The sequence below is a fragment of the Corvus cornix genome, chromosome 26 (assembly GCF_000738735.6).
Source record: "Corvus cornix cornix isolate S_Up_H32 chromosome 26, ASM73873v5, whole genome shotgun sequence".
NCBI lineage: Eukaryota > Metazoa > Chordata > Aves > Passeriformes > Corvidae > Corvus > Corvus cornix.
The window spans coordinates 5,828,525-5,843,948 of NC_046354.1; the positions used below are offsets into that span (position 1 = coordinate 5,828,525).

Sequence of the window (15,424 nt, forward strand, 5' to 3'; positions counted from 1 at the left end):
ACGTTGGATATCAGGGAAAGGTTCTTCCCCCAGAGGGTGCTGGGCACTGCCCAGGCTCCCCAGGGAATGGGCACGGCCCCGAGGCTGCCAGAGCTCCAGGAGCGTTTGGACAGCGCTGCCAGGGATGCCCAGGGTGGGATTTGGGGGCGTCTGTGCAGGGCCAGGGGTTGGACTGTGGGTCCCCTTCAATTCAGGATATTTCTGATTCTGTGTTACTTTACCATCATTTATTTAAAGGTTCTGAAAGGCTGCCAAGGAAGCCAAAAAAATTGGGATCCATTTCCACATCCATGGGCATTTATAAACTAAAACAAACTACAAAAATACTCTAGGGCACAAACCAAGAAATTGGTTACATTTTCACCATAACTAAAGCTCTAAATGTCATTTCATTAACAACACGCCATGAAACCCGATGGCTACAGGTCAAAAATAAAAGGTAGCCTTGTCCATCTGACCCAACAAGGAGACAATTCTGGACTGGAAGGAGCAGGTAATGGAACAAATACAATTGTGGCTGTTTCTTTTCAAGTATGGCATGATACAAGACCCCATACACATCCCTTTGGAAAAGCATCTGATGGCATTTAAACAGAAAAGATTTTGGTTGCCAAAGAGCTCACCAGGCTGAAAGGGCTTCTCATGGAGGCACTTATGTTCCAGCAGTTTCCAGCACATCTGGAACACACAGGGCCCTCTCTTATCACATCCTCCTGCCAGCCTTCATCCCCTGGTGCTCCTCCAAGCACATCCAACCTTCTCTCCTCCCCCAGAGGCTGCCATGGCACACCCGACCCTGCTCCAGTGGGAAGCAGCTCACAGACCAGTATGAACATCCCAGCAGGGATGGGAACACCAAGAACAGCCCTGGACAAGCTCTTGAAAATCCATGAGCTATAAGGTTCCTCCAAACCCAAACCAGTCTGGGGTTCTATGATTCCATGATCATGCAGCAGGCAATAGTTGTCATTAACCTGGCTATAGAATACCCTGCATTAGTTGTGTACTGACCAGCTTGTTCCTGATGTCCATGTCACACAGAGCCTCAGCCAGGATGGAACACGCTTCCTTCACTCCCCAGTGAGCAGCAGCGTGGAGCGGAGTCCAGCCATCGTTGTCCTGGACGTTCAAATTAAACCCAGCCTGGATCAGGAGCCTGAGGAAAGAAGCAAGATTGATCTCTGCTCATCAGGAATGACTTCCTGGCAGAGCAGAGTTTCCCCTATTAGGCATCAAGTAGGTAGCCAGGCTTCCTAGCAGCCAGGAGCTTCTGGACTTGGTTATTAACCAAAGCGACATCCCACCTGATGTGCTCGAAACTGTAATGGAAAGGGCAATGAATGAAAAGTGACGTTGATGTAAAACCTGCTGGAATATGTCAAACTGATAACAGTCCCTTTCAGCATGTCCTGAATTGGGAGAACACCTTGATTTCCCATCTGGCATTGGTGACCCAGTCTGAACTCCTGCTCCAGTGGAGGAGAGAGCCTGGACTGGCTCAGGCACTGAGCACACAGACAGCATCCCTGCAACTGCCATCCCTGTGCCAGGGAGCCAAGCACAGCACCTGCCAGGAGAGGGACATTTGGGAACTGGAGCTTGAGCTTGGTTCTCCAACAGCACAAGGCCACAGTGTGGGGTGGTCGACAAGGAGACCAACAGGACTGCCAGGGAAGCACCAGTGGCATTGACAGAGGTGACACTTGTATGCTAAACAACCCTCATTTGGATTAAACAACCCCAAATGCATTTTTTCAGAGATGCCCTTGCACATTTCAAACAAATCTTCCACAAGTGAACCTGCCTGGGATCTCCTTTCCTCACCTTCACTGCTGTGCCCCTTCCACCCTCCCTTCTCCATCAGAGCAGAACACTGGTGTTTCACAGCACCTGGAGCTTGAATATTTAACACCAAAACAAACACAAGAGGGTCAGGGGTAGTAGTCTGGAGCTCCAGAGCCATGTGCACACTGGTGTGGCAGTGATCAGGCTCACCTGATCACTGAGCAGCTCCTGTATCAAAACTCTTATCCAAATTGCTTAAATATTGAAGAACATCCCAGGGGAATTCTGCAAGTCTGGTAAAACTGCTCCTGAAAATTTCCATTGTGGGAAATTCCCCCATCCAGAGCCACCATTGCATAGCATGAGGGAAATCCAGCACGACCCCAACATGTCACCAACAGCTTGGAAACTCCTGCAGCTTTACACCAATGTGCTACTGTGCTAAATAAAACACAGTCACAGCAGAGCAGCTGTGGGCTTCTCTGTGAAAGAAATTGTAAATTAGGTGCTGAGTTTCTGTTGATTTTCCAGCTGGCAGAAGGGAGAAACAGAGCTGCTAAGAGATTCAAGGTCACAGACAAATTCCACGACTCATTTAGAGTTAGCTGGCTCCTGGCTGTCAGCCCCTTTGGTTTAAGTCACTAAAGCTCTGGATTTGAACTTCAGCACGGCCGTCACATACACAAGAGTGCAACAATGTCAGCTTGCTGTGAGATGTGTTTATCATTACCACAATTAATGCCAAGGAGAGGCTGTCCAGAACTAAGTCACCCTGCACACACTGAACTTCATCAAGGAGCACTGGATTCACAACCCTCCCCTGACAGGCCATGGGACCAACACCTCAGATTCAGAGATATTACATTTCTATTCACATGAGCTGTGTTAGATTCCTGTTCTTGGGCATGGTAGAGGCACAGACAGCTCATCACTCAATTATAAGTTCTAATGACTGAATACAAATCAGAAACATGGAGTACAATAAAATGCTTGAGGCTTGATATGAAACAGCTCTTAAGACATCAAGTCATGTCACTTAAAATTATGAAATTTAGGATCAAGATAGATGAACATTTCCAGAATGGATTTTAACGTGGGCAATAGAGTAACCCTGTAAAGACTATTTACAAGAGCATGTAACAAGACAAGGGGGAATAAATTCACAGGGACAGAGGGCAGGGTTAGATTAGATATGAGGTAAAAATTCCTTCCCTGTGAGGGTGGGGAGGCCCTGGCACAGGGTGCCCAGAGAAGCTGTGGCAGCCCCTGGATCCCTGGAAGTGTCCAAGGCCAGGTCGGCTGGAGCTTGGAGCAACCTGGGACAGTGGAAGGTGTCCCTGCCATGGCAGAGGGTGGGACAAGATGGGCTTTAAGGCTCCTCCCAGTCCAGTCTGTGATTTGATGATCTCTATGTTTATGGGCAGCTCCGCCCAGACAGAAAGAGCAGAGAAAAAGCTTTACTGTTGGAAACCTTAATTTGACATTACCTGTAACAATATTAATGTTTTTTACCAGGAAATTGGGCAAGTTTATGTTCATAATAATCTTTTTAGTGCCAGGGCAGCAGAGCTGTCAGGTGCTGGAATCCTTCTGTCACTGCAGGAGCAGTAGCATGAAGGGGTAGAGGACAGTGAGACAGGGGTGAACACTGCATTTTCCCACTAGACTGGTCATGTTTGTGACTGTCATGCAGTGTGTGTTGTCACTTGTATGTCAAAATTATACTTTTATCCCCTAATACTGTTTAGCTTGCTAGTCCTAAAATTATTACCCTAACAGTGAAAATTAGACCTCATGATTAGAAAAATTAGAGACCTCCTAATTTATACCTCACTCTCCAAAAAGCTTTCATTACTTCAAAAAGGCCTGGAGGTATGAAAGGGAATCCTCCAGTCCCTGTGTATTTCTGGGTGAACCACTATGGTTGGACACATAAAACCACAAGAGCCTTTTGAGAAACAGCAGCCTGAAAATCTCAGTATGGAACAAATTTCTCTGAATGTAAAGCAAGATGTCTTCTTTAGCCTTAATTTCACACATCAGCCCTGGGAGGAGCTCCTACCTCATGACTTCAGAATAGCCCTTGGCTGCAGCAACATGAAGAGCTGTGGCTCCTGTCCGGGGCTGCTTTATATCCTCAATTCTCCCGCTGTTCAGCCACTGCCGGGCATCCTGAAGCATTTGCTGCTCCTCTTCTTTCCTTGACAGGTCTAGGTCTACACCTAAGGGGGTGAAGCACAGAAGAAGAGATGAACAAGAGATGAAAGCTCTGAAGTACTTGTTAAACTTACCTTACATTCCCTTTGCTATAAAATATTAGTAAACTATTTCTGATCTTCCACAAAACAATCAGCAAAAGCCTTTTCTGTGAACTGGGAGAGCTCCTGTGTCATTGACAGAGACTTCAAAAACTGTCTGAGTTAAAAATTTTGAAAGTTGGGCCAGTGGTTGCAACCCAGCCCAATTAACTAAAAGCTCAGCTGAGCATTAAGGGTAGAAGGATTGAATTCTACATGGGCTGTGTCCTAGACCAAAACAACAGTCATGAACAACAGCTTAACTGACTGAATTGACCTGTACTGAGGGTACAGTCTGAGGATCCTCAGATGTCTCCTGCAGGAGCACGCTGACCTCAGCTCTGTGCTCACTCCAAATTCAGGACACTCTGCATGTAACACACACAGGGATCTGCACTGCTCCAGAGGCATTCATGACAGGCATGCTGAGAGAAGTACTGAGTTATTCCACTGAGCAGCAAACCCCCAGATTCTGACAAAACACAATTTGAAATCATTTTGGCATGAGAAGGCCAGAAGAAATCTACTCTGATGGCCTAAGTGACTGCTTAGGAGCAGGTGGAAATGTGGAGAGGCAGGGGGATGACGTGGAGAGGGAGGTGTGTCTGGCTGACAGATTGTGTCAACTGTCATTAAACCAGTGAGAGGTAAAACCAACCTTGACTTGTTTTCCTAAGTGCAGTTTTCACAGTAATGAGATCATGGAAGGACAATATATCAATCACAAGTATTGATACCAATCCAACAGGATTAATCAGAGTAGAACCCTCCCACTTAGGAAAAAATACAAACAAGAAGATGACAAATCTCAAAAATCAGGAAGAGTCCTGAAAAGTAAGAGTCCCTATGGATTAATACTTTCAGTATAAGAATGACATGATTGCCAATTAAATTATGGGGCATTAGGTTTAAAACAGAACCAAGGAAAACACTTAACTCAGAGTCTGAGCTGTGAGACCCGCTGCTGCAGGATTTTGCAAAGATCAGAAATAAACTGGCTTCAGACGAAGGACTAGACAAGTTTGTAGCTATTACACACAATGCTGGACATGTTGGAGCTCCTAAGGAGGGCTGCATGAGCTCAGGAAACAGAAAGCCACGGGGCACTCACAAGTACACAGAAAGCCAGTTTGGCTCAGGAATTTCTGGAGGCACAGTGGCTGGAGGCTGGGAGGGGAATTGTACACACTTGAGCTGTTGTTACAGTCTGGAGCAGGCATCTGCTCACAGCCCCTGCTGAGGACAGGCTGCGGAGCTGGACAGATGCTTATTTAAAGTTCAACCCCATTTCCTCCAGCAGTTATGATCCTTTAAACTGTGTGATGGGAATCTTCTCAGTAGAGACAGATGGTTGTTTCAGGGCATCTTAGCAGGATGCCACTAATGTGGTGAGGCAATGCAAGCAGAATCCCAAAAAGTGTCAGGCAAAATACCTGCAGGTGAGGCAGAATCACTGCCTCAATGTCCTGTACGGTTTCAACCACATTATTGCTAGGTTTGAGAGCATTTAAGGAACCTGAAGGTGCACAAGTCCATGGACCCTGGTGAGATGCATCCATGGGTCCCAAGGGAGCTGGTGGAGGAAGTGCCTAAGTCACTCTCCTGTTTGAGAAGTTGTGCCAGTCTGGTGAAGTTCCCACAGACTGGGAAATGGAAAACATAACCCCCGTTTTTAAACTGGGAAAAGAGGAGGACCTGAGGCACTACAGGCCAATTGGCCTCTCCTCTGTGTACAGCAAGATCATGGAGCAGATCCTCCTGGAAACTACACTAAGGCACATGGAAAATAAGGAGGTGACTGGTGACAGCCAACAAGGCTTCTCTGAGGGCAAGTTGTGCCTGACAAATTTGGTGGCCCTGGACCATTAACACAGGTGACAAAGCAGCGAAGCACTGACCCCTTCCTAATTATACCTTAAAAAAATAAAGTAACCACCATGTGTCAAAATGTATCTGATAGAGAGACTGGATTCAATCCAGCATGCAAGCAACTCCCACTCCCACTCCCCCTCCCCAAAATCTACAGGAATAAAATAATCCAGACTGGAAAGAGTCTTTGGGGATCTGTAGCCCAAACACCCACTCCAAGGAGGCTAACTTCAAAGCCAGATCACCCAGCTCAGACATGAATGCAGCTGAGCTTTAACTGTGTCCAAAGATGGAAGTTCCAGGAATTCCTTGGGTTCCTTGTCCAACATTCTTGATGAAATTCATAGACACAATTTAAACTTCTCACACACACATGCAGACGTTCAACCACTCCCAAATGAATTCCGTGAGTATGAAGAAAAATTTTAGACTGATAAAGCATTTCTTAACACCAGCTCCAAACTATTCTTCAGCCAGGGATGTTTGTGCAGGGACAGCCTGGAGAGCAGCCCCTCAGCCAGGCACACCTGATGAGAAAGGGGAGATGGCAGAAGAAATCTAGGGAAAAATCAGGATAAAGCATGTCACTCCAGGCCTGGAATATTCATTTCCTGGTCCCTGCCTTTGGCAGTCCTGTAAATCACACCTCGGTTTCATCAAGTCTCAGTGAAACAAGACCTTCCATTGGTATTAGAGGGCAGAATTAAATCTCACTTTTAAAGGAACCAGATCTGATGAATCAGATTTCAGGACTGTGGTGTCTTGCTTTGAAGAATCCCAAGGACAGAGACAACAAACCTCCTGCATCTGCTCCAGTGTCCTGATAGCAAAGCAAAACTTGTCTGCTGCTTTCTGGGCCAGATCTCAGTTCTCTTCACCAACAGAGAACAAGGCAGCAGAATTCTCATACAGAAGCTCTTAGGGGTCCCAACGCTCACATATTCAAGCCCTTCCTTTACCTTGTTTCTTGACTTGCTCCAGAAGCAGGTCCTTCATGGCCGCCTCCTCTGCAATGTCGGACGGGACCTCCCCCTCGCTGTTCACAGCAGCCACGTTGGCCCCGTGGCTGATCAGGTACCTGCAGCAAGGACACCCAGGCCAGCAAGTCACACCTCGTGTGCTTGGCTTCAGAGCAATGACACAGGCAGTCAGACAGCACGACAAAGTATTTGTCTTTCTCATGCAAGTTCAGTTACCAAATGAGGACCTTATTCTTAGCCAATTTCTAGACTAAAAACGTTCATTGTAAATGCAAGGTCCTTGCTCAGAGGCTCACAGTTTTTCTTTCTCCATAGTTACTTAAATACCCCTGTTCTTGCTTTAACCTGGTTGATTGTCCCTTTTTTTTTTTGAAGAAAAGGCAATAATACTAATTTTAAAAAAAGCCTCATCAAGTATCATCAGTTTTTGAATTTGTCCTTTTATAACTTTACCAAAAGTTCATTCAAGAGCAACAGATGTCTTCTTTGGCTTGTACATCTTTTAATCAGTAAAACTCTGAGAAGTAAAAGAAGTATCTATGTAAGCACACAAATATAGGTGGGGTGAGGTTGCTTGGTTTTATAATTTATTTTCAATGCATTTAAGAAATAGTTATCTTAATTCAAATTTTGGAAACCTTCTGGTAGCTGTAGCGGACTAAATATATAAACACAGTATGACTGGTAAAGAATACTGGGTTGGTGTTCAGCCTGGAGCAAAGGAGGCTCAGGGGGACCTTGTGGCTCTGCACAAGTCCCTGACAGGAGGGGGCAGCCGGGGGAAGTTGGGCTCTGCTGCCAGGGAACAGGGACAGGACAAGAGGAAACAGCATCAAGCTGTGCCAGGGGAGGCTCAGGTTGGGTATTGGGGGAACTTTCTTTCCAGAAACAGTGGTCAGGCCCTGGCACAGCTGCCCAGGGCAGTGGTGGAGTCACCATCCCCGGAAGTGTTCAGAAAATGAGTGGATGTGGCCCTTGAGGTTTAGTGGTGAACACATTCGTGGTGCTGGATTGACAGCTGAACTTGAAAGTCTCCACTTAACCACAGCACTGCTCATACCAGTCTGTGGTAAGGAAAGGCAGTCACGGAATCCCAGCCTGGTTTGTGTTGGAAGGGACCATAAAGCCCATCCAGTCCCACCCCTGCCATGGGCAGGGACACCTTCTACTGTCCCAGGCTGCTCCAAGTCCCATCCAACCTGGTGTTGGACACTTCCAGGGATCCAGGGGCAGCCACAGCTGCTCTGGGCACCCTGCGCCAGGGCTTCACCACCCTCACATGGAGGAGCTCCTTCACTACACATCCCTGTACCAGCTCTCCCATTTCCTTTTTGCTTGGCATTTTAGTTAAAGTATCTAATGAATCATAAGACAGTCTAATAATGGCAGCAGCAAAAGGCAACCAGTTGAAGGCTTCACCTTAATCCTCAGAAGTTCAGAATTCAATACCAAGAGGAAAGCACCTATTTTCAGCATTGCTTGCCAAAGCATTGGACAAGGGTCAGAGTATCCATCACCTGTGTACCTGCTCTGAAGAGAGAGGCACGGGGAAGTGTTATAAATACCCGGAATAGCCCCAAACTCACTCACTCTGCTATGTTCAGGTAGCCACACGATGCCACTGCATGAAGAGGAGTCCAGCCCTCGTTGTCTTGCTGGTTCACATTGGCTCCATTTTCTACCAGGAACTTCACCATGTCCAGGTTCTCATCAATACAGGCCTGAGGGAGGAGGGGAGGAGATGTCCGGGGGGGAAGGATTGAAGGGAAAAGGAAGAGAGAAACAAAAAGGTGTTGGTGTTAAATCAAACATACAACCCTCATTGGAAGCTTATTGGCAGCAGGCAATTTCTGGGTTGAACTTCCCATGCCGTGAGCAAGCACACCTTAAAGCTCTGGGTAGCTTCAATTTGTGAACTAAAACAAATTAATTTCAGAACTTCCAAAAATTAATTGTAACTCAAGAGTTCCCAGATAGAAGACCGCTGAATTTGCTCAAACTTCACTTTTCACCACGGATCTCCTTCCTGTCTTGCACACAGTTCCCTCCCCACAGCAGGGACGCTGAAATAATGGATCTGCGTTAGTTTTACGTACAGCATCAAATCCCTCTAAGCAAGGCAAGCTGTGTATTTACTTAGATTATACTGGTCCTCAAAATGTCAGTGAATAAAGGTTGTAACAGTGAACACAATGAGGCCTCACTAGGGGCGGGGATGAGAAGGGAAAGCAGCAGCTCCAGGAGCCAGACTAAAGCAGCTCAGTTACAGAGGTAATCATTGCAAAAGCAGAGTTCTAGAGAACTTAATAACTTCTTTATTCAGCAATATCTCTTTGTTTTTCTAACACAGGAAACTTTCCCTGTTTGTTCTACAGCCCCATGAACTGCTGAAGAGAATGACAGCCCTTGATTAGCTGCTGTAGTCATTCCTGAGCCTGCATTTACACAGAGCTCCCTGGTTTGAAGTTGCCAGAAGAAAACCTAGCTTGATTTTCAAGTCTCAGCAGTTCTGTTGGGTGGAATTCCTCCTTCCTCGAATTCCTGGCTCCAGCATGTTCTGCGTTGCATTTACAGTTCACTGGAAGCTGCTATTCAAGGATGAGCTGGCAACCTAATACACACATCCAAATGTGTGTGCCTCTGCTGGGAAGCACAGGGCATGAGCAGGAGGTGCAAGGACTGCTTTTTACTGCATGTCCATCCCCAGGCAGAAACCCAGCTCCTCATTACTAGAGAGGGAAACAGCTTGTCCAGAATTCCTCCAAAATCCCAACATTTGATCCTTTTGCATAGCTTGATGTGGGCACATCTATTGTTTACAGCAGTCAGGTGACCCCCAGATGATCCATCTAAAACAAGCAGCACTGACTATCCATCTATTCCTGTCCCAGCAAGGAACAAAAATGAGGAAATCCTCTTGAATCAATATCCACACACACCAAAAAGAAACAATCCTGGTTTATCAACGCATTCATGTGTGCTGCATTGCTCATGTCAAAGGAGAAGCATGTCCTGGACCAGGACAACCAGCTCTTGCTATTTTTACTGCAAGGAAGGTTGGACTGGATGATCCTTGTGGAGCTTTTCCAGCTCAGGACACTCTATGATTCTCAGTGCAAACCCCAAACTGTCCGCTTAGGACACAATCACGAATTAGTCCTCCATTTGCTTGGTTCACAAACAGCCACACACAAGCCCACCTTTGAAATCTCTAAGGAAGTACACTCCAGATAACTAATTCCTAGTGCAGGTACTGGACAAACATGAGACAACACAGGGAACATCCACAGCACTGGGAAAGGATGCCCCCAGAAGCAGGCTCAAGTCTCAACTGTGCCTGTGCTGAAAGTGTCAGCGTGTTTCCTGGCCCTGCTTTAAACTGGTTTACCTGAACCTTGGCCAGAAAAGCACACGCAGAAGTCTACAAGTCGTTTACTTCAGGGGCTGCTCCAAACCCAGAACGGCTGAGCCCCATCTGGACTGGCTGCATCCCCCCTACTCAGTCCATCAACACCCTCCCACCCTCAAGCCCAAACCAGTTTTGTCCTGTAAACCCTGCTCTGAGAGGCTTCTCTTGGATTATTTCAAGCAGTAAAATTCAAAAAAAAAGCTCAACACAAAAAATCTTGGGGACTGAAGAGCATTGCCATAAGATTGGAGGAGCCCCGGTCCATGCGTATGGGGCAAGACATGGTTACATCTTAGCAACGCGGACACAAACCAGGTTCTACCACCAGCCTCAGGAGCAAGGGTTTGGTCTTCCTTTAGTTTATCTGGTCCGACCCCCTGCTCAAAGCAGGGCTAAATCTTGTTACATCACACTGCTCAGGGCCTGCTTCAGTTCAGCCTGCAGGGATGGAGACTCCCTATCCCCGTGCTTCACCATCCTCTCTGTGGGTAATTCTTCTCACAATCTAATCAGGATTTTCCTTGCAACTTGCTCCTTCTGCTTCAGCAACACAGATGTAGCCTCCAAGTATCAGCAGGTGATGAGGGCAGGAAACACAAGCCAAATATTCCTACTGTCCAGGGGAACTACTGTGTGCCCAATATGCATGTGATTAATTTTAAGACATACTGTAAAAAGGATAAACTCCTGATTTCCATAATCCTGCAAACTACACAAACAAATCTATTAATGTCTTCTGTCTGTACCAACGCACTGAAATGCAGCAGGAAGGTAAAGGATGTGATGCACGCATAGGTGGGCATGGATACACATGGATCCATAATAATCCCTCTTCAGCTCAAGGAGAAATTCTTTGAGAATTCAAGTCTGAGCCTGCAAAACTCAGGTCTAATCTCTGTTTTACTGCAACTCATATTTATTGTGATTTACTTTAAGCTTTCTCCCAACACACACCTCAAATAAACTGCACTTAACATCTTCCTGATGAGCTACTTACATTTTGACCTGGGAACACCACCAGTGTTGACTTCACACTGCTCTGGAAACAGCCAGGAAAGGTTCACCCACGCAGTGGTTTTCTTTCGGGCACAATCCCTTCTGGCTGCCCACAACACCAGAGCCTCACAGAGGAATTTTATCAGCCAAGGCAGCGAGGTGGATGGATGGTTCCTGCCTGTGCACACTCAGTACTCTGCTGGGTTTGTTCAAGTGTTACCTGCAGCTCCAGTGGGAATCTAAATTTAGACTGGAGAATGTCGCTAGAGCGTGAGCTTTGTATATATTTGATAGAGAATTATATTTACACTGTTTATCAAATACACCTACTTCATCTGCATAGCCTGGGAATCAGCCAAGGGAAATCTTGCTCAAGCCACTGGATAGACCGAACTCTAAAGTTAAATACCTGTTTAAATGCATAGAAGAGCCCCTGTTACTCTTTTAAATTTCTCCCTATTGCTGGCCTTGCTGCTGTGCTGGTCCCCATCCTGCCTGCTTCTGATGGAATGCATCCATAGAACCAGCAGGATAATGGGATCAATCCCCACCTGTTCCTACACTGAAATCTGCAGTGATTTGCCTCTCCTGGCTCCTGCAGAGAGCAATTGATGATGAGGTGTCAGGGCTCTGTGGGTGCTGACAGCAGCAGGGACTCACCTCCCAAGGGAGCCAGGACCATTTAACACTTGCTGTCTGCATTTACCACCAAGAGAAAGCCAAGTGCAAAGGTGGAGTATCCTTAATGGAGCAGCAGAGTATTCCTTAATATGTAAGAGAAACAACCCTCCTCCACTCTTCCATAGTTCATGAAAAGCTGATCAAGGTATGTGACCAAGGAAAAGCTGCTGTTCCACCTGTGTGATCCAGCCATGGGACACTGCCTGGCAAATACTGATTTTAATGCAAGCTGATGACACACAGGAATAGACACACAGACTGGAGTAACATGAACAGTTTTTTAAGTGACAGGTATGACCTTGCCTACTTTAAATATCAAAATGCAAGAATTTTTTGCACTGTTGTATCATTACATGCTACTAATTACATTGGCCAAGATTTGAAAAATTGAGGTGGAAAAGGAGTTTCCAAAAATGGCATTTGACAAAAAAGTATTGAGTAACTCCTGCTCAGCTCTGAAAATCTCATCATGGTGTCATGTAAGAAACTATCACGGAAGGGATTATTTACATAATTTTTTAGTCAGACACCCTAAAAGAATACAATTCTCATATCTTAACATGATATGACATGTTTAACACAACTCAGAGCAAGAATTATGAGGTCAACAACTTGGATAATAAGTAAAATTAGTGACTTCTAAAGATCTTCTGAACTTTAAGAACTTTAGAAAGCCTTTAAAAATGTTATGACAGATTAAATGGCAGCTTTTAGGGGTTGCAATCTATTTCTGTGTGTACTTTTAAGTTATCAGCTGATTAGCACTGATGTTATCAGGGAATTCATACTTGCACATACATTAATGGTATTAATAGTTTCATACATGACATCATTTAACCAAGACACACACTACAGAACAAAATTCTCACTGTTTAGAAGTACTTAGGGCACACATTTGTCCACCTAAAATTTTTGAGAGCCCTGACTGCTGATACCCCTCCAGCACATCTCTGCTGTGTGTTTTCTTGTGCAAATCTACTGAAATTAAGCCCTGTGAGCCAGCCTGTAGGAAAAACGCCTTCACTGGGGTTCAGGGGCACAGCTCCCCTTCAGGCTGAGCCAGCTGGGTTACCTGAGGTTACTGGAGGAAGGAGAAGAGGACAAAGAGGAAGTAGAGGGGTAGATATGTCCTCCTTTAAGGACTACTAATCCTCCAACCTTAAATTTAGGAGAGTGGATAAGTTTAGTAACCCAAGAGGATCTATTGCTATGCAGAGTTCTCCTCTCTTATTTGATCCGTCATTCCTTAGGAACAAGGTAAGGACCACGACCTCGGGGAGCAGAGTCACAAAGCAGACACCTGCCCTCAGCCCCCAAAGGGAAGGGAGGTAGTCAAAAAGAGTTGGTTGGGAAGTAATGGAAGGGAGGTAGTCAAAAAGAGTTTGGCTGAGAAGTAATGTTGCCCTTTTGGTGGGTAGTTACTTCATGTGAGGAAACACTCCCTCTCTTAAACTGCCCTTGGAATCAGGCATGAAGAAAAATAGAGGGATAGGCTTAATTCTTTCCATTTCAGGCCTTGCTAACCCTCAGCTGCTTGGTTCACATGTAGGAGAGGCTAAAAGCAAGGTTAACTACAGAGCATAGCAATTTTGTCTTTAAAATTTTAATTCCTTCTTTATCCTCTGCCTCTGTACAAGCTCTAACAAAACCTTCAGGGTGATGTGACAGGGTGGGAGTACAGGGTGAGTATCTTTCCCTCTCATTGTGGATCTTCAGCAGGCTAATCTCTTGCCATCCCTGTATTTTTCTTGGCAGTTGATAAGCTTCAAGGGCTTCTGGAACGGCACTAATGTATTACAGTTTTAGCAGTCCTTGATGCAAACCGCATCCAGTGCCCAGAATTACCCACTCAACACGCAAAGAAAGTTGGCTCATAGGATTTAAATCCCAGGCATCGCTGGGCAAGTCTCCATCCCCAGCTCATGGAGTTCCTCCAGCTCCTGGCAGCAGACCAGCATTTAGCAGTTTTTCCATAGGGAGGAAGTGCTCAGTTTCTAAAATTTGCAGATACGGCATATTAGCTTCCCCCCTTCGCAGCTAACAGGTGGAGCCCTTTCCAGCCAGGGGCACTCACTGCAGATTTGAGTTTTGCCAGGAGCTGTTGCCAAGGCATTCTTCTTCCAAGCATGAAGTTTACATTACAGTAACGAAACGGGGACACCAGGAAATGGGACAGAACAACTTGGCTCATCTGGCAAGGCTTGTCCAGCCACCAGACAAAATCTGATCTTATCTTGAATGAAACCTCATTATTACAATGGTGTTGTGTTTGCTCTTTCCTCCGAGCACCCAGAACGCACAAGCACCACTGAGCCCTGATGAGTATCTGCTCCAGCTGCCTGCCAAGGGTTTGGTTTGCATATCTCCTGGGCATCCCCTGGGACAGAGACCGGAGGATCAGGGAGGAAAAAGAGACAGATGGGATGAGACTGAGGGTTCAGGGGACTGGGAATTGGGCTCCAAGAAGGTGTGAACAGTGCGACACCGCTCACTTTCTAGGGGTGCATCACATTTAGCAAAGCCCCAGCCTAGGACTGGTGTTACATTCCACTACATATTAGATACACACAGGATAGCAGCGAGGAGAGCAACTAAACCACCTGACAAATTCCTAAGAAATCGCTTGGGATCAGCTGAGAGGAAAAAAAAGTATACCTTTTCACCTCCACAAGGAGAAAAGTGGTTACAAACCCAGAAGAACACAGAAGCCAGGCAGTAACTGCACACCTGCAGGGCTGTCACAGGCACCCACGTGAAGGTGGTTATTTTCTCCACAACTTGCCCAGTTCTCAGTGGTTTAGCATAAATACATGAACAACTTTCAGTGCAGCTGTTTGCAGGTAGAACAGCTCTGGCCAGGATGTCAGTGAGAGCCACTCAGCAGCAGGGCCATGTCCTGCCCTGTGCTTGCACAAGGTGCTGCCCTGCCAACAGCAATACCTGTAACAAGGGGGAGCCTGGCTGGGAGCACATGGCGCTGCTCCCCGCAGCCCCTCTGAGCCAATACTTAGTTTACAAATAACACGTCACATCCCCCAGTGCCATATGATCATGGGATAAAGCAGCATGTAGGAGCTTGGAATCAGCCAGCCAGGAAACCTGTAATAACTGCTGTGGGCTAACTTTGGCTGTATTTAATTCCCTGGTGCTCCCTATGTGGTTGGTTGGGATTTGAGAGAGAGAAGCCATGCATTTGCTCAAGGCAGAAGGAAGATGCAGGAAGGGGAAAGCAGAAAGGGCTGTGTGCTTGGCTGCTGTGCTACGTGTTTCTACTATGAATACCCTAGTCTTGTGACAGAACCCAGTCTCGGTGACTTCTCTGTACACAAGAGTGAAAATCTTGTAATCCTACTGTGTCGGATCCTTGGGTAGCAATCCCCATGGTTCCCACATGGAAATCATACTTG

General features: G+C 46.2%; 1 protein-coding gene across 1 annotated transcript in view; it reads right to left on the reverse strand.

Annotated features, from left to right (window-relative positions):
* The window catches only part of PPP1R12B (protein phosphatase 1 regulatory subunit 12B), a 130,395-nt gene that overhangs the window by 87,357 nt on the left and 27,614 nt on the right, over positions 1–15,424 (reverse strand). The window contains 4 exon segments of the mRNA XM_039565107.1: positions 1,012–1,156; positions 3,848–4,007; positions 6,911–7,029; positions 8,522–8,652. Coding sequence (XP_039421041.1) covers positions 1,012–1,156; positions 3,848–4,007; positions 6,911–7,029; positions 8,522–8,652 — 555 coding nt within the window.